We start from the raw sequence: 26,817 nt of genomic DNA on the forward strand, positions 1-26,817 counted from the left end.
AGTGGGAGGAAGTTTTAAGTCAATTTGCTGTTAATTCCAAAGTGACATTTACTAATTAAATAATGTCATTCACAATGGTGGGCAGAGTTGATGTTCCTTTGCATCAGCATCTTTTTGTTGTAGTTCTTTTGGTCTTTGACATTTCATATACTGAGTTTGCACGTTGGAGCATTTGTTTTCAAAATGCAATTTAGATGAAATTGTATTTGTTCAAGAGGTTTTTTTCAATGTCCATAAATGATGCTGAGGAAAACTATAAAACTCATGAAACAATTTGCACAATTATGTAGGCACATGTTATGTCTATGTATAGAAAATGATCCATATCCTCAAATATGTCCATGTCCCAACAAAGTCAAGAACTATTAGATTAGACAAGTGCTGATGACGCTTTTATATGTCTAAAATCCTAGCTAAAGCTTGACTAATTCTTTTCTCATGTTACATTGGATATAAAACTTAATTTAAAAAAATCAAGAGATTGGTATACAGTACTAAGAGGTAACACTTTTTCAGCAAAGAAGTTGGGGAAAAGTTATTATTATTTATTTCTCCTCACTTGAATATATTTTTCCTTTGATTTTAGAGAAATTGGAAAAGTGGGAGGGTTAAGGGGAGTGGAGAGAAGGAGATATATATACTCACACATATAAAAAGATAGAAAAACATCGGTTGATTGCCTCCTGCACATGTGCCAACTGGGGCTGGGGTTGAGCCTGCAGCCCAGGTATGTGCCCTTGGCTGGGAATCAAACAAGCAACCCTGCTGGATGACACTCTAATCACTTAGCTACACCAGGCAAGGCTTAAAATATTTTTATTCCTTTTTTTTTTTTTTTGAGAGAGAGAGAGAGAGGAAGGGAGAGGGACAGAGAAACACAGATGTTTGAGAGCGCAACCTTGATCAGCTGCCTACTGCATTCCCCCACTGGGAATCAAGTCCACACCTAGGCATGCACCCTGACCAGGAATTGAATAGGCAACTCTTCTGTGCACAGGACGATGCCAACCACTAAGTCATACCGGCAGGGCAGGGAAAAATTATGTTTTAAAAATCCAAGAACTCAAAAAGCACAGCTTTCTACAGGTATTTAATAAGAAACTAACAGAACTCTATACTCCTTAAGGTTTCATCAGGTTACCAGGATATAACTGATGAATACAATGCTAACCCTAGTCACCCGGAGAAGGTAAAAAATGACAAGAAAATACGCATTTTGGAAAATTTCTATAAAATTTTATTTTGTTTTGTTTTAAAGTTTTAGTGTTTGATAAAGATAAATGTCACTCATTTCTCTATTTATGAGCAACTATGCATTATTTCCTGATGCTATGTAAATGAGGCATACTATATTATATAATAAGTATTTAAAGGCTTAAGATTTTTAACTCTCCTACCTAATAAAGAGGGAATATGCAAATTGACCATGACACTATCAAAAGGTGAAGGCGCCCATAGCCACAAGATGGAGTCCCCCAGTCCTTTCAGCCCTGCCTGGTGTAGCTAAGTGATTAGAGTGCCATCCAGCAGGGTTGCTTGTTTGATTCCCAGCAGTACAGCAGGCCAAGCCTGCCCTCAGCCGCCCAGCCGTCCAGAGCCGGCCCAAGGCACAGGTGAGCCTCAGATGGTGGCTGCCCAGCTGCCCAAGGCCGCCCAAGACTCAGGTAATCAGGGCCAGCCGAGGCTTACACTGCTGGCAGTGGCAACAGCAGAGGTGTGATGGGGGTGTCACCTTCCCCTGATCACTGGGTCATCTCCTGCCCTGAGGGCTCCAAAAATGTGAAAGGGGGCAGGCCAGGCTGAGGAACCAACCCTCTAGGGTAGGGGTGTCGAACTCAATCAGAGAAGGGGCCAAAATCTAAAATCCAGCCTAAATCGCGGGCCGAATGGTTTACTGAACAGTCATAAACTGTCATTGTGATGGAAACGCAGCGGAGTGCAGTGATGACAGCGCGGTGCGGGCCACATTGCAAGGCCTGGCGGGACGGATTTGGCCCGCGGGCCTTGTGTTTGACACATGTGCTCTAGGGCATGAACTTTCATGCACCAGACCTCTAGTTATATAAATAATTTAATACCAATATTTTCCCTATATCTTTCAAAATTTATATCAGACTTTAATCCCTAGAGTTTTTCCAGAAATACTTCATATTACAGGCATACAATTATTATGGACAATCAAGTCTGAGATTTGAAACAGGGCCAAAGGAAGGATTATGCAAAAATAAAACTAAACTTTTAGAATATAGCAGCTGAGACCCTCTGGCTTCTTCAAATGTAAAAAGATTTTTAAATGGCTATGGAGGCAGTCTGAGAAATCTAACAAGTGCTTCATGAACCTCAGCACTAAGACAGGAGAGTTAGGACATTTACATATAATACCAAAAGAACCTTCCAGTGTGGTGTAACAGAAAAAACTTAGTTTTAGAGCACATCTAAATTATGCATCTCATACCCTAACTTCTTTGAGTTTCAGCTTTTTTTTTTTTAACTTAGATTCATAATTTCCAAAAGTTATTTAAAAATGACCTTAAAAAATCATTATTGTTAAAATATTACAGATGTCTTCCCCCGACCCCAAGTTATTACTCTGGCTGGTGTGGCTCAATTGGTTGGATGTCATGCTGTGCACTGAAAGGCTGCAGGTTTGATTTCTGGTCAGGGCACCCGCCTAATTGCAGGCTCAATCCCTGCAAGTGAGGCAGGCAGGGGGCAGCTGATCAATTTTTCACTCTCACATTGATGTTTCTCTCTCTGTCTCCCTATCCCTTCCTCTCTCTCTAAATATCAATTAAAAATAAAAATAAATAAATAAATAAATATTGGGATAATAAAACCCAATAGGGCTGTTTTGAAGACTGAGTTAATGTGTTTATCTGGCACACTGCCTAGCACAGAATATCTATACTAATAAAAGCCTAGGTGGTCCTAGCACTCTTGCACGTGATGTCACAAGATGGCCCCCACACGATGGCTGCCACAAAGGTGGTAACCAAAAGATGGCCACATGCACAGTGGAGGTGGGGCCTGGCAGCTGCTCATGCGTTGAAGCCTGAAGGTTCTACAGCTACGCAGTGCAGAGGAGGTCAGTCCCGGTGTGTCTGCAGCCTCGCATAGAGGAGGCAGATCCCAGCAGAGGCAGGGGAGGGCAGTTGTGGGCAATCGGGCCAGCAGGGGAGGGCAGTTGGGGACGATCAGGCCAGCAGGGAAGAAGTTAGGGGGCAATCAGGCTGACAGGCAGAAACAGTTAGTGGCAATCAGGTAGGCAGGCAGATGAGCAGTTAGGAGCCAGTGGTTCTGGATTGTGAGAGAGATGTCCGACTGCCAGACATCCTCCAAGGGGTCCCAGATTGGAGAGGATGCAGGCTGGGCTGAAGGACACCTCCTTTCCATGCACAAATTTCATGCACAGGGCCTCTAGTATTCAATAAATACGTTTCTTCTCTTTTTATCTGAAGAAACCTTATTGCTAAAACAGATCCAAGGAGATATATAACATATATATTTTAACTCTAATATCTTTTGGGAGAGAAAAACAATTTTATGAGTTGCAATTCTAGAAGTAAAAGAAGTACTGGTGAGAGAACAGAGAAACAGAAAAAACCCTGCTTCATGAAGAGATTTCTTGTTTCTAGGGTGTTTCTTTCTTATGAAGATTAATTATCTAGTTTATAAGCTTCCTGATGGTATTTAGGACTTACTTTTCCTAGAAAGTGCCTATAGCTATAACCATAAAGAGTTTTTGTCTAGAAGTCAAATTGTAGGGGTGAGAAAAGAAAGAAACAATTACTTCAATTTTTCTCAGTGAAACAGAAAGCAACATTGGGAAGGGGTTGTAAGGACTTTGAAAGAAAAGGCAAAGTATAGAAGAGTATTGCCAGATAGCATTAAGGGAACACTTAAGGTTTAAAGTTAAAATTTCAAAGTAAGACTGGTCAATGTGGTTAGATTTTCTCAAGCCTTTGTAAAGATGCAAACATGAATTAGTCTGAATTGGTTTAGGCTGTGTAGCACAAAGTAAGAGAGAGGTAAGGGAATTGTGGTTATATGCAAATCAGTGATCTTAATGACTAACAAGAATTTAAGCTGGGTAAAGAGAGAAGAGAGAACATTATGGAATGAGCCAATGATGGAACTGATGGATTAAGGTTCCTGATAAGACCAGAGAATTGTTGAATTTGGGGTATTAAAAGAGAATGAGGAATCCTAGCCGGTTTGGCTCAGTGGATAGAGGGTTGGCCTGTGGACCAGAGGGTCCCAGGTTCAATTCCAAACAAGGACACGAACCTCAGTTGCAGGCTCCTCCTTGGCCATGGGCTCGTGCAGGAGGCAACCAACTGATATGTTTCTCTGGCATTAATATTTCTGTTTTTCCCTCTCTTTTCTACTCTCTCTAAAAATCAATGGAAATATATCCTCAGGTGAGGATTTAAAAAAAGAGAGAAAATGAGGATAATACAGGATACATAATATTCAGATTATGTTGAAATACTAATGACAAGATAGAGGATGAATCATGTGAGTGAGTGGCTGAGGTATGATAGAGAGCAGGATCATTAGAGAAGAACTTTTTAAAAAAAATGAGGCTAAGGTGTCAGAGGATCAGCTAGATAGATATACTATACTGAAAACTCCAAGAATAATGACAGCAGCGATTAATCTTTGTGAGGAATTTTAGAGAGCAACAGTAAGTCAGGTGGCCTGTAGGTGTCAGCCGCAGTGAGGGGTGATATGAAGTGGTGTCATGAAGTTCATGGACTGTGGTATACTACTGCACATCTTGGTCCTAAGGTATGAGAACTGTGGGGGAAATTTTTTACTTTAAATGGCTGCAGGGAAAGAAGTAATATCCTCAGGAGAGAATCAGATTTCTATTACAAGTAAAGAAAACAAGTTGAGGATATAGATGTGTCACAGGATAGACTGAGAATTCCAGAGGACACAATGGAAGTCTTTCAGAAAGTGGAGTGAGATGGGAGAAAGGAAGAGGTTACTATGGAAGATAAGGGTTGACCTGAAAATCTATAGCTTCTAGTGGTATTTTGCATAACCAAGGATAAAGTTATAATGTGATTAATCCTTGAGGAATTAAGGGACACACTGGTGGTGTGGCTGTGTTAGTGGACTGTCAATAGAAGAAAGACAGTCTGAAGAACTGTGGTCCTAGTTTGAAAAATAGGATATCCTCTTGACCCTGTTGAGAGAGTTGAAGACATCTGGGGAAGCAAATTGCTCCTTAAGGCACAAAGGCCCTATCTTTACTCCTGTCAGTAGGGGAGAAGAAGCCTGGTAACATGTGGTTTTAGTTCAAGTGCATAATTAACTCTCATCTCCTATCAGTAGAATGGCGGGCTAATTATGAATGTATTATTAATTAAGTCAACTCTTTTAAAAAATATATATTTTATTGATTTTTTTGCAGAGAGGAAAAAAGAGGGATAGAAACACTGATTAGAGAAAAACATCAATTCAGATGCCTCTTGCACACTCCCTCCTGGGGATGTGCCCGCAACCAAGGTACATGCCCTTGACTGAAATCGATCCTGGGACCCTTCAGTCCATAGGCCGACACACTATTCACTGAGCCAAACCTGTTAGGACAATTAAGTCAACTTTTGTTGACAAAGTAGAAGAGGTCTGGGGAAGCTGGGAGCTCATGGGTTCATTTCTTTACTAACTGAAACCTAGACCCAGCCTAGACAAATTAAATTAGAATCTTTAAAGGTAGGACCCAGGCATCGGTACTTTGCAAAGCTCCTCAGGTGATCTTATTTATTTTATATTTTAAATAAATTTTTATGGGTTTCAAAGAAGAAGGGAGAGGGAGAGAGAGAGAGATAGAAACATAAATGATGAGAGAGAATCACTGATCAGCTTCTTCCTGCATGCCCGCTGTGGAGATCGAGCCCACAACCCAGGCCTGTGCCTTGACGGGGAATCAAACTGTGACCTCTTGGTTCATAGGTTGATCCTCAACCACTGCGCATACCAGCCAGGCTCCTCAGGTGATTTTAATGTTCAGTCAAAGTTCAGTCAAGGTGGAGAACCACTGCTTTATTTTATTAAGTTACTCCCTCCCATAGATAACTCAACCCCATTCTTTGTATGAGTACACATCTTTGCCTGAAAATTTTAATATTTTCCACAATTTAATTCACTATAACAATTGCTAAATGCCTATTAGGTATAAGGAATTATGTTAATTGTTGTAGGAGCCCCATTAAAATAAACCAGATATTATCTTGGTCTTAAGGAACTACATTAGGAGGGTTCTGAGGGAGGTGCAAAAAAAAACACTATAGGAACACAGACAGTAGGTAAATTACTGCCTCAAACAAAAGCTTCCTTGAGCATTTTCTGATACTGAAACTTAGATACTACTGATGTTGAAAGAGGAAGATAAATGAAAACTATCATATTCATTTTACCTTGCAGTACCAGTAAGCTCGATAACTTTCTGTCTTTTCAAATCTGCTTCATGTGTGGCTGCATCACATTTCTCCTCCATTTTTCTCAACTTTTCAGTGCAACTTTCCCTTTGTTTTTGAAGCTCTTGTTCCAGTTTTGATACCTTGTAAAGAAGTTTTCAGTAAGAATTTTAAATTCAGTCACAGCTCAACATTTTTCAGAAGAAAAAAAAATATGTGTGTGTGTGTGTAGCCTAGCATATCATTCAGTTTTAAGATGTATTTAAAAAATCAAAGTATAGACCAGGAATTACAGCATTTCCCTGAATAATGTCATTTCATTCAGTGTCGTTTCATTATAATTCTGATGAGGTACATAGGAACCTAACTCATTTATATCAGTATCCTACACTAAAATTGGTTTCATTATTTGTCATTTCACTTAAAGTCATGGAATTTATCAACAATGTTAAATGAGGATTTACTGTAATGCTTTGAAATATTAAAGTAAAACAATTTTTAATAATGTATTTCATTTCTATACATATTTATAGAAATGGCCACATCATAATCCTAATAAGAGTAATATGCAAATTGACCATGCATTCATTATACCCACAAAGCCATGCCCACCAGCCAATCAGGAGCAAATATGAAAAAAACCCAACCAAGATGGCTGAGGCTAGGGAGAACAGGAGGGAGGCTTTGCGATAGAGGAAGCCAAGCTTTCCACCTTCCCTTGCCCTCCCAGGCCTCCAGGCCTCCACTTAAGTTTCAATTATAGAAGGTAAATAAATTCCAACAGAAATGGCTGTGGCCACAGAGCTAGCAGAAGGCTTGGTTCCACTCCAGGCTACAAAGTTTCAATTGTAGAAGGTAAATAAATCCCAGATACCAGGGCCTCCACTTGGGTCGCTGGGGGGCATGGCTGGCCTGCAAACCACAACAGGCCCCTCGCTCAGGCTGCCCCACACCCCAAGGGAACCCCACCCTGACCCGGGACACCCTTCAGGGCAAACCAGCTGCCCCTCCCCCCATGCACCAGGCTTCTATTCTATCTAATAAAAGAGTAATATACAGACTGACCATCAATCCAACACACAGATGGTTGCCCCCATGTGGTCAAAGATCCTGCCCCCATATAGACCCAAGATGGCCACCACAAGATGGTCAGCAGAGGAGGGAAGTTGGGAGGGACCAGGCCTGCAAGGGAGGGAAGTTGGAGGTGACCAGGCCTGCAGGGAAGGGACCAAGCAGTTAGGAGTGACCAGGTCTGCAAGGGAGAGCAGTTAGGAGTGACTAGGCCTGCCGTGGAGGGCAGTTAGGAGCAAATATGCTGGCAGGGGAGCAGTTAGGCATCAATCAGGCTGACATGGGAGTGGTTTGGGGGTGATCAGGCTGGCAGGCAGAAGCGGTTAGTGGCACTCAGGAAGGCAGGCAGGTGAGCAGTTTGGAGCCAGTAATGCTAGATTGTAAGAGGGATCCCAGATTGGAGAGGGTACAGGCTGGGCTGAGGGACACCCCCCCCCTCCCATGCATGACTTTCATGCACCAGGCCTCTAGTACTAAAATAAGAATTGAACAAGTGGGCCAATGTGGCTCAGTGGTTGAGTATCGACCCATGAACCAAGAAGTCCCAAGTTCAATTACTTTGAGCCAATGACTTGAATATCCTCCCTGATCTTCTAAAAACCTCTCTATGAAGAACTAAATTCAGAGTATAAAGTATTAATACCCACTCAGGGACAACCAAGCTCAATCCCCAGTAAGGGGTGGTATAAAAGGCAGCTGATCTATATTTTCATTTCTCTATCCTTTTCTCTTCCTCCCTCTCTAAAATCAATAAAAACATATATTTTTTTAAAATTGGACAAAATAATGGTAAATATTCTTCTCATTAACCCCATTTTAAATGTTTTTTCTTCTCTTGGCAAATCATGTTCCTTTCCTTCTTCACAAATTGGCTCATTCAGTGAAGGATTACAAGATTCCCATCTACCCTCAAACATTATAACCTGCATTCACTCCCAACATGACTTGTATTTACTCCTATTCCTTCTTCCTTCTGTTCTGCTACAGTGAAGGAGGTATTCTTTCTCCTATACCCGTGGTTGGCAAACTGTGGCTTGCGAGCCACATGTGGCTCTTTGGCCCCTTAAGTATGGCTCTTCCACAAAATACTGTGGCCTGGGCGAAGTCTATTTTGAAGAAGTGGCGTTGAAGAAGTTTAAGTTTAAAAAATTTGTCTCTCAAAAGAAATTTCAATCGTTGTACTGTTGATATTTGGCTCTGTTGACTAATGAGTTTGCCGACCACTGTCCTATACAAGTCAAATTACTTCATAGGTATTCTGGGTTCAATTCCTCAGGAACCTCATACTCTTTTTTTTTTAATTTTTTTTGTGTTTTTTTTTTGAGAGAGAGAGGGGGGGGGGGTTAAAGGAATTTTATTCACATCAAGAATAAAATTAAAACAATACCCAGATAAAAAGGGAAAGGAACTATGAAAAATCTCTCTACTCTGTGCTTAATTTGATAGCACATTCATAAGCAGAAAAAAAACTAAAGATGAGTAATAATCTGAAAGAATATAGCACAGGATCTATGCATAATGGAACAGAAATGCAAGCTAGGAAAATATTCACCAAATATTGAAGAAATTTTTATATATAAATTCCTTTAAACCCTCAAAGAAAGAGAACATAAAAATCTCTTAAAATAAAGATCATGAAGAAATAAAATCACCAAATGAAAAAATACCAAAGAACTGACAGACTTAGGGAGGAAAAAACAGGAGAAAACTGTAATACCATTTGAGAAATAAAAACAACTCCAGAAGGAACAAGAATTATAATCAATCCTGCAAAACCCAGATCAATGACAAGGTATCTAGGAAGTGGGAATCTAACACAGATAAGATGAAGAAATACTTCATAATAAAGTTTTACCTCAGGCATATCAAGCAATAGGTCTACACTTTAACAAAAGAGATGGAGAGTCACAGCAGTGATGTCTCTAGAAAAGAAAATATATAATATCTGCCTGAAATGTCTGAATGTATTGAGAGGAGATTCTTCAATTCCATTCGAGAGGCTGAGGATGAATTCAGAATACATAGATAAAAAGCCATAAAGGTGAGGTGTTGTGAGATTATGCAGAACCATCATTTTCTACTTTACATGTTTCTCTAAAGTTGGAAAAGGGAAAAAGAACAAAAGATTTTAAATACAGTATCTGAATAATTCAGATGAATTTGGTAATGAATGAAAGAGCAAAGATTAGGTTCTAGTATAAATTTTCTAAGGATACTTTCTTTGACATAATTTATTTTTAGAAGTGGTATCCTTTGTGATTTTTCTTTTAGTGCAGTGCTTTGGCATTTCTTTGGGAATTATCACAAATCCTAACCCAAAAAGAAGAAATTGGAAAGTCTGATGATTCATATAGGAATTATATTCAGATCCAAGAAGAAAGAAAATATTAAAGAAGCCTAGATTATAAGTAAGTTGTATGGAATAACAAAATGTGCCACATTACACAGGACTAGAACTTTATCCATTTTACAATGTTAATACAGAATATTTCTTATAATATGAAATCTTTGATATTGAACACCAATTTATATAACTAACAAAATGTATTATCAATTGTAAAAATTTCTATTTCATACAAGTAAAATTATTTTGACCAATAATATATACCTGTTTTTCAAGTTTAGTTTGAATGTCTTCCAGCTCTCCATTTCTTATTGTCTCTTGTTGTAACATTTGCTGCTGTTGCTGAAGAGTATGTTGTAGAATAACATTTTGCTCAGAGGTCTCTTGAAGACTGTGATTTTTTATCTTTAGCTCTTTCTGTAAACAATATACCTAACAAATATATACATTTCTCATTATAATGACATGCTTCAAATAAAAAGCACAAAATATCAAAGCTGTCTGCCTTGTTAGATAATTATCACACTTGCCACGTGGGACAATTATATTTATGGCTATAGGTTATTATGTGGAGGGGCAGGGTCCAGCTTTCTGATGAGGCGATATGCTTATAGGGTTGGCCTGTGGATGATGTCTGGGAATGTGGATTTTGACATTCCCTAAGAGAATGTCAAAATTGTTTTGTCTGGCTAGGACATTACGACAGTGAATCATGCTTTCCTTTTGAAATTTTGATACTTGTTGCTGTTCCTGAGTGACCAGTCCCCCTCTCCCCAATAAAAAATATTGATCTTTTGAGTCATAACCAGGCTTCCCTGGGCAGAAATAGTGTAGATGTTACCATATTTCACTGCTACATAAAGAAGTATGTCTATGTGACCCCTCCCAGAAGAAGGAAGAGAACACAGGCCAGGAGTTTTGTCATACTTCTATTGAGGTATCTTTTTCCCTTAGTAAAAATAAACTATAGCCACAAAAGCACTGCACAAGTATTATGTGCTATTTATTACATTATTGTTGCTATTATTGCTATTGTTTGTAAGAATATATCCTAGCAATGCACTTTTGAATATTCATGGTCCAAAAAACACATAAAGGAATGACAATACAAACTAAGAAATCATACTTATTCACTCCAAATATTTAAAGATTTGAACATTGCATTCCTGCAAATTGCTTAAAAAGATACCTTTAAAGTGATCTGAAAGCACTTATATTGAGAGGGAAGAAAATGCCGTTTGTCCTAGTTTTCCAAAGTCTAAAAAATCTGCCAAAAAAATTACTTAAATTTGAATAAACAATGCAGTATAATTTAATGAATATTTTATAATATTCTTCATTTGCTCCCAAAAGAAGGTGGTTAATTAGATGATCTTGATATGCTTAGCTCCTTCATATCACTTTGATTTAAAGTGATACAATCAGGCAGGCTGGTGTGGTTCAGTGGTTGAGTATTGACCTATGAACGAGAAGGTCACAGTTCCATTCCTAATCAGGGCACATGCCCAAGTCGCAGGCTTGATCCCCAGTGTGGGGTGTGCAGAAGGCTGCCAATCAATGATTTTCTCTCATCATTGATGTTTCTATCTCTCTCTCCCTCTCCCTTCCTCTCTGAAATCAATAAAATATTTATTGATAAAAATATTATTTTCTAAAAAATAGATGTACTTGTAAAGTTTTTTGAAAATAAACAATATCTCAAAAAGAAGTCACTTGAAAAATATTCTATATGTAAAGAAAATATTCATTTACCTCTTCAGATTTCTTCTTTAGCTGTTTTTCAAACTTTTCCTTATTTCCTTCCAATTGATTCAAATGCAAGGCAAGTTCTTCCTTACAAATTTCCAATGCTGAATCTAACTGTCTGACCTAAGCAGCAAAAATTCGAAACAGGAAAATCAGCTCATATTAATAAGTGTTTATTATATGCTCAACATTTTATAGATTTATGTCCTAATGTTAATTCACTGCTTCAAACAGTGAATATATAGTCAAACTTAGAACATAAAATATTATTACAAAAGAGATTTATTTAAAAACTGATTTTTTCATTGCAAAGTGGGAAACCAGAGAATGGAGTTGAAGAATAAGTAGGACATGAACAAGTGTAAAAGGTCATTCCAGGAAGAGAGAGCATGTAGAAGGGAATGGTGAGAAGCTGGCAGGAGCTCAGCGTATCAATATATGAATTTGTTAGAGATGTGCATTTGGGAGATAAGGCTGGTAAAATAGAGGGGCCAGCCATCAAGAACCTGTAAAACAAACACTAAAAAGGTAAGCAGTATTTGAGCCTACTCCTTACATTCCCTTGATCAAGAAAAACAGCAAAGTGAGTACAAACTGTTATATTGTGCTAATGCTGAAGTCAGTAGAAAGTGAAAATGTTTTTGTTAGCTAGGGAAAAAATAACTAAGGAGAAGGCTGCTTTTGCTTTGAATCAGTGAAAATAGTCTTAGAAAGGCAGCAATGTAACTTGGTTCAAGGGTTTTATAACTGTAAGTGCTTAATATAAAGAGAAAATTAGCAGCAAATAACCCAAATCAACAAATTATTTTTTGAAAATTTAGTTCAAGAGCCAGTTTGCATACATGCTCCATATCCTATCTGCTAATAAGATTCTTATCTTGTTCCTTTCTTTCTTTCTTTTTTTTTTTTGGCTTAAAACAAACAAACAGAAAGTTTATTTCTCACTCATGCTAGCTGTTCAGCAATGATTAGAACTAGGCAGGTAGGACAGTGCTATCAAAGACACTCAGGGACTCAGGCTGCTGGAAACTCTTGGAGTTAAAAAGTGAACTGCACACCAACTCTGAAAGTTTCTGGTAGCAAGGAATCACCTTCCCTCTTATTGATCAAGAAAAACAACAAAGTGAGTACAAACTGTCATATTGTGCTAATGCTGAAGTCAGTAGAAAGTGAAAGTGTTTTTGTCAGCTAGGGAAAAAATAGGAGAAGGCTGCTTTTGCTTTGAATCAGGTCATACGGTCATGGTTACAGTGACTTCAAAGGGGATGAAAATACAATTGAAATATTGTGAATAGACTAATGCCTTTCACAACTACTAAGGGGAAGGTACACCCATCACTATTCTACACATTAGGGAACCAAAGCTCAGAGCCTGAGTGCCTTGATAAAGGATGCATAGCTAGTAAACTGAACCAAGGCAATCAGCTTGTATTCATTCTCAGCTAATATTGATTGAAGATGGATTTTTGAGACATTACCATTGGGAAAGTCAGGGAAAAGGACTCTGCTTGACTCAGAGTGGGTAGATCATAGATCTACAGAGATCCTCAACAGAGTCACCAAATTCTATTGGATATTGGTGCCTCCCTTAGGCACCATGTAACCATCTCCTAAAAGGTAGAGAAGATCCCTGGTCCTCTCACCTCCTTCTTGATTACAAATCATATCCCTCTGCACCTTCTCCCCACCCCTGCTAAGTATGCACCATGTTTTTGCTCTCAAAAACTCAAGACTTGAGAGCCCTATGTGATTGGATCTGACAACATAAACTTAATTCGAAAGCAACAAAAACACCGGGGGAGATAACCCTCGCAGCAGGTAACCCTCGCAGGCTCGGTGCCTTGCACGGAGGGTGCCGTGGTGTCTGGTCCACAGCCGAGTGCTGGGTGCCGTGTAGTCAGTGGTCAGGAGCACTGGCTCCAGGATCAGATCTTGTTCCTTTCTTTTCCTTATAGTAATTTTGAGCTTCTCGAGTGTTCTCTCTCACTCTCAGTATATTTTATTGATTTCAGAGAGGAAGCGAGAGGGGGAGATAGAAACATCAAAGATGAGAGAGAATTATCGATCAGCTGCCTCCTGCTCTGGGGATCAAGATCACAACCCAGACAGGGAATCAAACTAGTGGGCTTCTTAGTGCCTGGGTAGATGCTTAACCATTGAGCAACACGGGCCAGCCTGGGGGCAACTGGATGGGAATTCTACACTACCCTTTCTTCAACAAAATACCTAAGCTCCTTTTCTCCCCCCAGCGCCTTATGACTTTTTCTTGGGAGGAGGATCTAGAGTGGAAAATACAAACAAAACATACATAAATAAAATCTAAATCTAATAAACACTCTCTCAATTTTCTATTTAATATCAGGCTAAAAAATGATTTTAATTTACTGATTTTCTTATTACTTGTTTAGAATTTTCCCATCAATTTTCTAGCTCTCATTAAGCTAGAAGCTGTATCATACTTTTCTCAGTGATACATTTTTAAACTGGGCCCTGGCTGAGTAGCTCAGCTGGTTGAAGCGTTGTCCCAATACGCTAGGATTGCAGGTCCAATCCCAGGTCAGTACATACACAAGAATGCATAAGTAAATGGAAGAACATACTGATGCCTGTCTTTCTGTCTCTCCCTTCGCCCCCTCTCTCTAAAAATCAATCAATCAATCAATCAATCAATCAATCAATCATTTAAGTCCTAGCTGGTTTGGCTCAGTGCATAGAGCATCAGCCTGTGAACTAAAGGGTCCGTTTCGACTCTGGTCAAGGGGCACAGGCCCAGGTTGTGGGCTCGATCCCCAGTAGGGGGCATATTCTCTCTCATTGATGTTTCTGTCTCTCCTTCTCCCTTCCTCTCTGAAATCAATTTAAAAAAAAAGAATTATTCAGTCTAACTTCAGTTATAAGAATTTTGTTTCTAATTTTGACTTTCCCCTCAATGACAGTAAAACTATAATATTAAAGGTGCCAAGGGAATAAAACCAACATCATAATTCATTCTTTTGTTGATTTCCTTCCTGTCTCTTATCTGGCTATTAATATGTAGAAATAACTTATCAGATGATGGGCTAGATGTGTTAGGTGGTTTAAATAAAAACAGGAGTTAAGTGGCAATATAAATTTTATTTAATAAGTTTATTTCATGCTCACAACCTTTGTACAGTAGTGATTTTGAATAGTATTAATTATCTTAGAGGTTAGTTTTACATGAATAAATGAATTGACATGGCATGAAATGTTAAAAGTTTCAGGAAATACTATAGGAAAATTATGAATAAACATATAATTGTGTTTACAGGGTATACAAGGTCACAAAATAGATTAAAAACAGAATACTAGATGAAAGTACTACACAACACCGATTTTTAAAAATTCCTTTATACTCAAGCCATATATGACAGAATAAAGGTAGCAGTATGTTTGGATCTATTTTTAACACTAAAAATGCAACTGAGAAAATACTAAATACATAGTAATTACGTATTAAATTATGAGTAACTTAGCATATGTTAAGCATTTTATGCATCTCATTAATTTGAATCTCATACTATTGTTATTCTGATTTTATAGATAAAAAAATTTAAAGTTCAGAGAGAATAAAAAAAAACCTAGCTAAGGTTATGTCAGTTAGTAAATCATGAAGCCAGAACTGAAACCTAAGTCAATTTAGCTCCAAAGTCCATGCTTTTAAGCATGAAGATATATTAGCCACAAAACTGTATTTTATCTGGAAATTCTGAATTTACCCCCTAATTTTATTTTATTTTTTTATTTTTTTAACAGAAATGGTGGCAGCTGGAGTGAGCAGGGGCTTGGCTCTACTCCAGGCTACAGTTTCTTTTTTATTTTATTTTTTTTAAAATATATTTTATTGATTTTTTTACAGAGAGGAAGGGAGAGAGATAGAGAGCTAGAAACGTCGATGAGAGAGAATCATCGACCATCTGCCTCTTGCACACCCTCTACCGGGGATGTGCCCGCAACCAATGTACATGCCCTTGACCAGAATCAAACCCGGGACCTTTCAGTCCGCAGACCTATGCTCTACCACTGAGCCAAACCGGTTTTGGCTACCCCCTAATTAAACTTAGAACAGGTAGAAAGAAATAAAACTGGACTGCTTATAGTTTCATCTCCCTTCACTTTCACTATTAATTCTTAACTAGTAATATTATTACATAGTTAATGTTAAAAAAAAATGGAGGTTAGATAATATAAAAAAGAAAAATATCAAAACTCACATAGAAGAAAATATACTTATAGAAGCTACTAAGTTTATTGACCAGGTAAAATCTTTACCTCTTAATTTATTTTTATATTGATAATTTTTACAATTTATAGAAAAAAGTGGGGGAAAAAACACAGGAATGTCCCCATTAAGAAAAAAAAAATTTAAAGCATTTTTATTATCCTCATCTAAGAATATGTTTATTGATTTTTTTTTAGAGAGAGAAGGGAAAAAGAGAGTAGGACACACACACACACACACACACACAGAGAGAGAGAGAGAGAGAGAGAGAGAGAGAGAGAGAGAGAGAGAGAGAGAGAGATCCATGTGCGAGAGAAACATCAATTGATTACCTATAAACACACCCCAACCAGGAATCAAATCCGAAACCCTGACCAGGAAATGAACCACAATCCTTTGGTATATGAGACAATGCTACAACTAACTGAGCCACCAGTCAGGACTAAGAATTTTTTTTTTTAATTTCTTTAAGTATTAGCATCCTTACCTTGATTGTTTCTTCAGATACTTGGTTCTGTAATGCTTTCAAAGCTTCATCTTTCTTCATATTTTCCTTTTCCATTTCCTGAAAACACAGATTGATAAGCAAAAATATAAGTATGCTTATAAATATTTTAGCATTACTAACATGCTATTTAACATCTGAGAAAGGTATGTTCAGAAACATAAACTTAAAATATTACTCAGCTTTTAAACAGTATTTTTATAAAGATGGTTTTACCCTTTTGCTTTCTGTCAACAGTCTGTCTAGTGATTCAAGATGATGCTGTTTGCATATTATGTCTTGCTGCAACATGGACATAGTCTTTTCTTGCTCTTTAAATTGCTGGTCTTTTTTCTGTAGTTGAGATTCAAGCTTAACATAAAAATAAGATATATTAATTTTTATGTCTAATTTTTTAAATTTTAAAACATTTTAATACACAAAAAATATAATACTCATATGTTAAATGACTACTGAAATTACATAGATTTTTGCATTTTTACCAAATTTCCTTTAGTTTCCCTCCTTTTAGAGAAGAAATGAAACCTCATGCCCATGTCTTATCCCTTTACTCCTTCACTAGTACTAGACTGAAATTGAACTGTATCATTCTGTGGTGTGTTTCATTCTTGTACATGATTTTTTGAGCTTTTAATATATGCATTTAATGCTATAAACTTCCCAGAGCTGCTCTAGCTACACCCAATTTTTATGTTGTGTTTTCATTTTCATTCAGTGTAAATTGTTTTAATTAACCTCAAGTCTTACTCTTTGATCCATGGGTTATTGAGAAGTGTGTTGCTTAGCTTCAAGTATTTGGGGACTTTTCAGATATCTTAATGGTTTCTAGTTTAATTCCAATAAAGTCAGAGAACATTCTATATATGATTTCAATTTTTACATTTGATAAAGTTTATTTTGACCTAGAGTATGGCATACCTTAGTGCACATTTTCATGAAGGTGCACTGGAGAAGAATGTATATTCTATTATTGGGTGAAACCCTTATATAATAAAAGGGTAATATGCAAATAAACCAAATGGCAGAACAACCGAACCAAAGTGTAATATGCTAATGATATGCTAAGGCTGCTCAACTGCTTGCCATGACATGCACTGACCACCAGAGGACAGATGCTCTGACTGGTAGGTTAGCTTGCTGCTGGGTCTGGCCAATCAGGACTGAGCAAGATGGGCTGGACATGCCCTAGCCTGATCGTACACTTGTGAGGTCCCTCAGCCTGGACTGCACCCTCTTGTAATCCAGGATCCCTCAGGGGATGTAAAGAGCTGGTTTCAACCCAATCCCACAGGCCACTCCCTTGGGAGGGCCCAAATGCAGGACTCATGGCTGGTGAGCACTGCTGTGAGCCTCTTCTGATTGGGACTGATTTGGCTCAAGCCCACAGCAGACACAGTGGGGCAGGGATGAGTGGAGAAGCAGGTAGGAGTTGCAGGTGGCATTGGACTGCAGGTTTCGGCCCGATCCCTTCAGGCCTCCCAGAGGAACCCCACCCATGCACGAATTTGTGCACTAGGCCTCTAGTATTTGGTTCATGGGTTGACACTCAACCACTGAGCCACACTGTCTGGGCTATCCTTGCTGATTTTAATGGCTACTTATTGTGTTGATTACATAAAATAGTGTTGATGTCTCCAACTATAATTTTGTATTAATTTCTTTCTCCTTTCAGACTTCTCCACATTTACTCCATGTATTTTCAAATTCTTTTGTTAGGTACCTAAACATTTAAGACTGTTTGAGCCTTTTATCATTATGTAATGTTCCTTTTTTTCAATTGCAATTATTTTTCTTTTGACATCCACTTTGATATTTATATAGCCATTGCAGCTTCCTTTTTTTTGCTTGGGACATCTTTTTCCAACCTTTTATATTTAACCTCTCTACTGTATCTTTATATTTAACACTAGAGGCCCAATTCTGCACATTTGTGCACTGGGGGGAGGGCTCCTCAGCCCGGCCTGCGCCCTCTCGCAGTCAGGGCCACCTCGGGAAGTGGGCCTAAGCTGGCAGTCGGACATCCCCCAAGGGGTCCTTAGTACTGTTGTGGAGGCAGGAGAGGCTCCTGCCACCACCACAGTGTGCCACCATCTTCTGGCTGAGTAGCGATCCCCCTGTGGGAGCATACTGACCACCAGACGGCAGCTCCTGTGTTGAGCATTCTGCCCCCTGGTGGTCAGTGAACATCATAGCGACCAGTCATTCTGTTGTTTGATCAATTTGCATATTAGGGTTTTATTATATAGGATGGATTTCTTGAAGAGCATATATATTTGAGTCAGTTTTTTAAATTCAATATCACATCTTTTATTTGGTGTATTTAGAACATTTACATCTAAAGTAATATTTGAATCCTGGACTTGGAGTTCAGTTGGCTAGTGTCGTTCCCGTATACCAAGGTTGCACATTTGATTTTTAGTCAAGACACATACAAGAAGCAATTAATGAATGTATAAATTAGTGGAGCAACAAATTTATACCTCTCTCTCTCTCAATTACTCTCTAAAATCAATAAATTAAAAAATAAATATTTGATAAGATTGGATTTAACAAGTTAACCACCACAATATTTTGAATTTAATTGAAAAAGGTCCACTGCTTGCGTTTATAGATGCTTTTGGTGTACAAATGGTTAAACATATCATTTCATTATTAGTTTTCTCTTTGAATCCTGTTTTCCCTCCTGTTTCTACTGACCAGTCTTTTTTAACTACAATATATGAATATTTTCAGAATTCTATTTTATCTATTGGCTCTTTACTATGTTATTTTTAGTGGTTTTGCTAAGGTTATAATATACATATTTAATTCTTCATATTTTAAATTTTGTCACTTGAAGTAAAATGTAGAAGCTTTATATAATATACATCCCTTAACTTCCTCTCTTATGTTGTAGTTGTTCAATGTATTACACCAACATATATTAAAACCTCAATAGACAACGCTATAATTTTTTTCTTCAGATGTCATAAAACCTTAAGGGAAGAAAAATAGTGCATTGTATCTAACCAAATAGTTACTGTTTTTGTTGTTCTTCCCTCACTCCTGAGGTTCCAAATTTCCTTCTGGTGTTATTTCTTTTTGCTTAAAAAACCTTATTTTAGAACTACACTGGTAGCAAAATCTCTAAACTGTCTTCCATTTAAGAATGTCTTCATATTCCCTAAATAATATCTTTGCTGGACATAGAATTATTATTTTTTTAATATATATTTTATTGATATTTACAAAGAGGAAGGGAGAGAGACAGAGAGTTAGAAACATCAATGAGAGAGAAACATCAATCAGCCGCCTTCTGCACACCCCCTACTGGGGATGTGCCCGCAACCAAGGTACATGCCCTTGACTGGAATCGAACCCAGGACCCTTCAGTCCTCAGGCCGATGCTCTATCCACTGAGCCAAACTGGCTTTGGCTGGACATAGAATTCTATGGTTTATGGATTTTTCTCTTTCAGCACAAAATGTTTTCTCTTCTAATATTCATAGTTCTTGCTGAGAAATCTACAGTAATTTTAATCTTTGTTCCTCTATATGCAATGTGTTATTTCTCTTGATGCTTTTAAGATATTTTTGTTTTTGTTTTTCAGCAAGAACTTTGGTGTATTTTAAAGTTTGTTTTTTTTAACCTGTTTAAGCTTGTTAATTTGTAAACTTATTTCCTTCTATTTTATTTGTTATTATTATCTTAAAATATTTTTTACTGATTTCAGAAAGGAAAGGAAAGGAAGAGAGAAACATCAACGATGAGAGAGAATCATTGATCAGCTGCTTCCTGCACGCCCCAACTGGGGATCAAGCCCGCAACCCCAGGCATGGGCCCTTGACCAGAATCAAACCTCAGACCCTTCATTCTGCAGGTCACTGAGCCAAACCAGTTAAGGCTTTATTTTATTTTAAAATATGTTTTTATTGACTTCAGAGAGAGGAAAAGAAAGGGAGAGAGATAGAAACATCAATAATGATAGAGAATATGCCCCACAACCTGGGCATGTACCCTGAGCAGGAATTGAACAGTGAACTCCTGGTTCATAGGTTGATGCTCAACCACTGAGCCACATCGGCTGAGCTATTTCCTGAAATAAAATTGTGAAGTTCTCAGTCATTATTTTTTCAAAAAATTTTTTGTACCAATTTTATTCTCTTTTCTGGGACTCTAATGACATGAATGTCAGACCTTATGATATTGTCCCAAAGGTCCCTTGAGGTTCTGTTCATTTTCTTTCAAATGTTTCTCTCTCTTTGCTCAGACTGAATAATGTCTATTGCTCCACATTTCAAGCTCATAATTTTTCCTCATTAGCTCCATTCTGCTATTAAGCATATACAAATAATATATTTTTTACTTAGCTTTGGGTTCTTGGTCTCACACCTCTTTCTTTTCTTTCGTTTTTACTATTTACTTTCCTCCCACAGTTAAGAGTGCTTCTATTCTCAACCAGTCTTCAAGCAACTGATATCTCTAATAGAAAAGAATCTACAAAATCACTTAGTTTGGTAATGTGAAAAAATAATGATTGGGGGGTGGGTAGAGGCTGGGAGAAGAGGGGGAAGGCGGCAGAAATAAGAGATATCTGTACTATTAGGTCTAGTAATAATTAATGTCATTTTCTAATACTTTTTTTAAATCAAATTTATTTAAACAATACAACAAAATTTAATCAACAATATAGTTGCCGTTGTTTTCTACTACTTGTGCCCAACGCTCAGGAAGCATTTTAATCCCTCTGTTGTAAAATTCTTGTGATTTTGATGCAAAAAATTCGGTCAATGCATTTTTGAGGCATTCTTCATTATTAAATTTTTTTCCAAGAAGAAAGTTTTGCAAAGAACGAAACAAATGGTAATCGGAAGGGGCAATATCAGGAGAATATGCAGGTTGAGGGAGAACTTCCCATTCCAACTGGCGCAGTTTTTCAGCAGTGATTCTTGCAGTATGCGGTCGTGAGTTATCGTGGTGAAGAATTACGCCCTTCCGATTAATCAGCGCGGGTTCTTTTTCTCTTAAAGCTTGGGCTAACCTTTCCAATTGGGCCCTATACACTGCACTTGTAATGGTTTGGTTAGATGGTAAAAGTTCATAATGAAGAATTCCTTTAAAATTCAAAACACACAACATCACTTTTTTCGCATGCAAGTCAGGTTTTGGCGTGGGCTGCGGAGCCTCATTTTTGTCCAACCATTGAGGCCGCCTTTTCAAATTAACATACAGCACCCATTTTTCATCTCCGGTAACAATTTGCTCTAAAAACGGCAAACGGTTTTGACGAGAGAGGAGCGAACTGCAAATTGTGACTCTTTGATTACGGTTGTTGTCGGTCAACTCATGAGGAACCCATTTTCCAAACTTTTGGACTTTGCCAAGTGCACGCAATTGATTGGAAATTGTTTTTTGTGAACAATCGCAAGCTCTTGTTGGGTAATTTGAGGATTTTGCACCAAAAGAGCTTGAAGAGCTTCTTGATCAAAATTGGACACACGGCCTCGACCACTCTTGTCATCTAACGAAAAATTTCCCTCGCGAAATTTCTCAAACCAACGCTGGCATTTTCTGGCACTAACTGCATCTTGACCAAGAGCACTACAGATGTTTTTTGCAGCCTCACTTGCTTTTCTTCCTAATTGGAACTCGTAAAGCATGCAGTGCCGAATATGCTCTTCATCCGCCATCTCCTTAGCCCTAGTTTTGCAACAAAAACCAAACCAAACACAAACTTTTTCAAGCAAAACTTGTTAATTGCACTTCACACGTTCTGTAGATACCACGTGTTTGAAGGTTATGTCAATACAAGTCAACGCCAAGCAACATTTTAAACGAATGTTTAAAAACGACATTAATTATTACTAGACTCGATACTATCAATAATAAAAATATATATTTAAATTGGGGGGAAAAGGATTAAAACAGAAATGGCAGGAGTGATACATAGAAAAGCATTTAAAAATGACCCAGGCCTAGCTGGGATAGCTCAGTGGTTGAATGTTGGCCCATGCACCAAGAGGTCACTAGTTCAATTCCTGGCCAGAATACATGCCCAGCTTGCAGGCTCAATCCCTAGTAGGGATTATGCAGGAAGCAGCCGATCGATCTTTCTCTTTCTCTTTCTATCTCTCTCTATCTAAAAATCAATTTTAAAAAATCTGTTGTTCGGAGAAACCAAGATGGCGGCATAGGGTAGACACCCGAATGCAGCCTACCACAACAAATTTAAATTTAGAACTGGAAAACAGGGGAGGCATTGCCCTGAAGCGCCAGACGGCTGGCTGAGAGGAGGCTCTGCCATCTGGGAAGGAGAGAGAAGGCACGCTGAACCTCAGGAACTGTGAAGGTACGGAGAACTGTGTGCGCGAAAAGGCGCTGGCTTAATCCTGGTGCGGAGAGGAAGGGCCGGACCGAGATTGCTGCTGGCTTACTCCCTGCACGCAGAGAGGGCGGGCTGGGCTGAGTTCGCTACTGGCTTCCTCCTGGCGTGGAGAGGGCGAACAGCTAACGCGGCTGGCTTTCTTGTCCGAGAAGAAAACAGAATCACCCTATTGCTCTGATAAACGGCCCCAGACAGGGAGAGGCCAGACTGTCAGGCAGTGGGCAGAGATCTCTCGGAGGTGTGTGAAGCCAGAGGCCATTACTGCGGGACTTGGGGAGGAGCCGAAGGAAAAACAAAGTTTGTCTGTACCAACCCGAGACTCCGCCCTACCTGTGGCTGAGCACAGAAGCTCTCCCAGAGGCTGGCTTTCTCTAAGGAGGGACTGGCCGGAATCCAAAGCTTGTCTGCGCCTTTACCAAAGAGGTGCGCGTGCCTGCAACCAATCTTCCAAAACTCTCCACAAACAGGACTTTTCTAAGGCGAGACTGACAGGGAACCAAAGATTGTCTGCGCCACCCCGAGACCCCGCCCTATTCAAGCAGAGTACGGAAACCCTCCTAGCTGAGTCACTGCTGATCCTCACAGCCAATTGGCTTGGAGATCAATGCTTCCCAGTGATACCAACAATAAGCAAGGCTTAACAACAAGACTGCACACACAGCCCACAAAGGGCTACACCAAGACTGTCCACTGCAGGTAACTGGGAAGGCTGTGCTACTGGGCTCTACCAGAACACCTAGCACACAAAGCTATTCCATCAAATCAGGGAAACAACTAAAATGCAGACAAGAAGAAGGACACAAAAGAAGGAGATGGAGGAAAAGAAAAGATTGGACATTGAGTTCAAAACTACAGTTATAAGGTTATTCAACAATATCCTAAAAAAGGCCGATAAAATAAATGAGACCTATGAGGATATGAAAAGGGAGCAACTAGAAATAATAAGGGATCAACAAGAAATGAAGAAAACATTGTCTGAAATAAAAAATACTATACAAAGTCCTAAAAACAGACTGGAAGATCGCAAGAATCAAGACAAAGATTTAGAACACAAAGAGCCAGAGGACACTCCTCTGCAGAAGGGAGAAGATAAAAGAATCCAGAAAGTTGAAGATAGTGTAAGAAACCTCTGGGACAATTTCAAGCGAACCAACATCAGAATTATGGGGATTCCAGAAGAGAGAGAGCAAGATACCGAAAGAGTACTAGAAGAAATAGGAATCCAAGATGGCTGCTCGGGTAGGCAACTAGCCGCAGCCGCACACAACAATTTCAATAAAATACAACTAAAATATAAAATGGACATTACCCAGAACTACAGGAAAGTTGACTGACTGGAAATTCTACAACAAGAAGCAAGGAGAAAACCAGAAGGAAGCGCGGAGGAGCTGTAAAAGCCCAAGGTACGGAGACACGTGGCGCGCGCAGAGAGGACAGAGCTGGAGAGGAGGGAGGCCGAGTGCCTGGCTGGCGGTCCCAAGCGGGAAGGAGAGAAAAGCTCCGACTGTGCTGGGCCCAGCTCCAACTGCTCTGAACCCCAATTCTAGGCCAGACCCCGGGGACCCAGGCTCATCCATAGGGAGCTGGGCTGTAAGGCAGGACTCCGAGGAAGTGGCGAAAGGAGGTCCCGGAGGCGCGCACACTGCGAGCAGAGAAGGGCCGGCCGGCTGTGCCGCGGGATTGCCCTGACGGGAAAGAGACACAAGGGCTCCAGACTGCTCTGAACGCCACCTCCAATCCCACTACCAACTGAACTGAACCCCAATACCGGACTCATTGGGGGAGAGCATAGACAGTTTGGCAGCAGGCGAAAATCGAGGGCACCTTTCTTTCAGAGGCGCTTACAACAAGTACTGAAGGACCCTGAGTCTCAGGAGTCGCATAGGGCGGGGCTGGCGGAAGCCAAGGCTGTAGGCTCCACCCTGAAACCCCGCCCCATCAGGAAAGCTGCCTGCGAAAATGCCTAAACCAAATAGATCACAAACGAAAGAAATGGAGGACAAAAAGCGACTGGATATAGAGTTCAAAACCACACTTATAAGGTTTTTCAAGAGTTTCCTAGAAAAGGCCGATAAAATAAATGAGACCTATGAGGATATGAAAAGGGATCAACAAGAAATAAAGAATACATTGTCTGAAATAAAAAATATTATACAGAGTCCTAAAAACAGAATGGAAGATCGCAAGAATCAAGTCAAAGATTTGGAACATAAAGAGCCAGAAGACACTCCTCTGCAGAAGCTAGAAGGCAAGAGAATCCAGAAAATTGAAGATGATGTAAGAAACCTCTGGGACAACTTCAAACGATCCAACATCAGAATTATGGGGGTCCCAGAAGATGAGAGATAGCAAGATATCGAAAACATACTGAAAGAAATAGTGACAGAAAACTTCCCCCACCTGGTGAAAGAATTGGACTTACAAGTCCAGGAAGCACACAGAACTCCAAATAAAAGGAATCCAAAGAGGACCACACCAAGACAAATCATAATTAAGATTCCAAGAGCAAAAGACAAAGAGAGAATATTAAAAGCAGCAAGAGCAAAGAAGGTAGTTACCTATAAAGGAGCACCTATACAATTGTCAGCTGACTTCTCAACAGAAACCATGCAGGCCAGACGGGAATGGCAAGAAATATTCAAGGTGATGAATAGCAAGAACCTACAGCCAAAGATAATCTATCCAGCAAAGCTATCACTCAGATTCGAAGGTCAGATAAAGAGCTTCACTAATAAAAAAAAGCTAAAGGAGTTCATCACCACCAAACCAAAATTATATGAATTGCTGAAGGGGGTTCTTTCAGAAGAGAAAGTAAATAAAGATAAAAATTATGAACAACAAATACGTAACTATCAACAAGTGAATCTAAAAACCAAGGAAACAAAAAAAAATTCTGAAGAACAATATTAACTGTTGAATATAATAGAATCAGAGATATGGAAGGGGAGTGAACTGTTATTCTTGGGGAAAAAGGGAGAGGGGGATGTTGGAAGAGACTGAACATAAACTGTGTACCTATGGATGAGGACAATGGGTGGTGTGGAAAGGGCAGAGGGTGGGGTGAGAAGGGGGGGGGAGAAAGGAACATTTGTAATAATATGAACAATAAAAATTTATTAAAAAAAAAAAAAAAGAGTACTAATAGAAATAGTGACAGAAAACTTCCGCCACCTGGGGAAAGAAATAGACTTACAAGTCCAGGAAGCCCGCAGAACCCCAAACAAAAGGAATCCAAGGAGGACCACACCAAGACATATCATAATTAAAATTCCAAGAGCAAAAGACAAAGAGAGAATATTAAAAGCAGCAAGAGAAAAGCAGGTAGTGACCTATAAAGGAGCACCCATAAGATTGTCAGCTGATTTCTCAACAGAAACCATGCAGGCCAGACGGGAATGGCAAGAAATATTCAAGGTGATGAATAACAAGAACCTACAGCCAAAAATAATCTACCCAGCAAAGCTATCACTCAGAATCAAAGGACAGATAAAGTGCTTCACAAATAAAAAAAAAAGCTAAAAGAGTTCATCACCACCAAACTAGAATTATATGAATTGCTAAAGGAGGTTATTTAGGAAGAGGAAGAAGATAAAGATAAAAATTATGATCAACAAATATGTAGCTATCAACAAGTGAATCTAAAAACCAAGGGAATTTAAAAATCTGATGAACAATATTAACTGGTGAATATAATAGAATCAGAGGTATGGAAGGGGAGTGGACTGACAATTCTCAGGGAAAAGGGGAGTGGGGGTGCGGGAAGAGACTGAACAAAAACTGTGCACCTATGGATGAGGACAATGGGGGATGGGGAAAGGACAGAGGGTGGGGTGGGAACCTGGTGAAGGGGAGTAATTGAGGGGGGGGAAGAGGATCACATTTGTAATGATCTGAACAATAAAGATTTATTAAAAAAAAAAAAAAGAATCCAGGTACAAGACACTCCACCTAAGTGGGAGATGCAAAGACAAATAAAAATAGGGTTCCTACTCTCAAAGAGTTCACAATCTAATTATGAGAGTTGGGGAGCAGAAAAGCCCCCAACTAACTGCAGACCAGCTTTCAACTTGATAAGCTCCCTACTAGCAAATCAACCAATAAAAAGAAGCTGGAGCATGG

At 39.1% G+C, this 26,817-nt stretch overlaps 1 protein-coding gene across 1 annotated transcript in view; it reads right to left on the reverse strand.

Moving 5' to 3' along the window:
• The window catches only part of CCDC18 (coiled-coil domain containing 18), a 125,974-nt gene that overhangs the window by 47,702 nt on the left and 51,455 nt on the right, over positions 1-26,817 (reverse strand). The window contains exons 14-18 of the mRNA XM_036448023.2: positions 16,551-16,685; positions 16,317-16,394; positions 11,596-11,712; positions 10,108-10,275; positions 6,429-6,571 (exon numbers count right to left, since the gene is read on the reverse strand). Of these exons, the coding sequence (XP_036303916.1) occupies positions 6,429-6,571; positions 10,108-10,275; positions 11,596-11,712; positions 16,317-16,394; positions 16,551-16,685 (641 nt within the window). The remainder of the gene's footprint in view (positions 1-6,428; positions 6,572-10,107; positions 10,276-11,595; positions 11,713-16,316; positions 16,395-16,550; positions 16,686-26,817) is intronic.

This window comes from Pipistrellus kuhlii, unplaced genomic scaffold (assembly GCF_014108245.1).
Source record: "Pipistrellus kuhlii isolate mPipKuh1 unplaced genomic scaffold, mPipKuh1.p scaffold_m20_p_2, whole genome shotgun sequence".
Lineage (NCBI taxonomy): Eukaryota > Metazoa > Chordata > Mammalia > Chiroptera > Vespertilionidae > Pipistrellus > Pipistrellus kuhlii.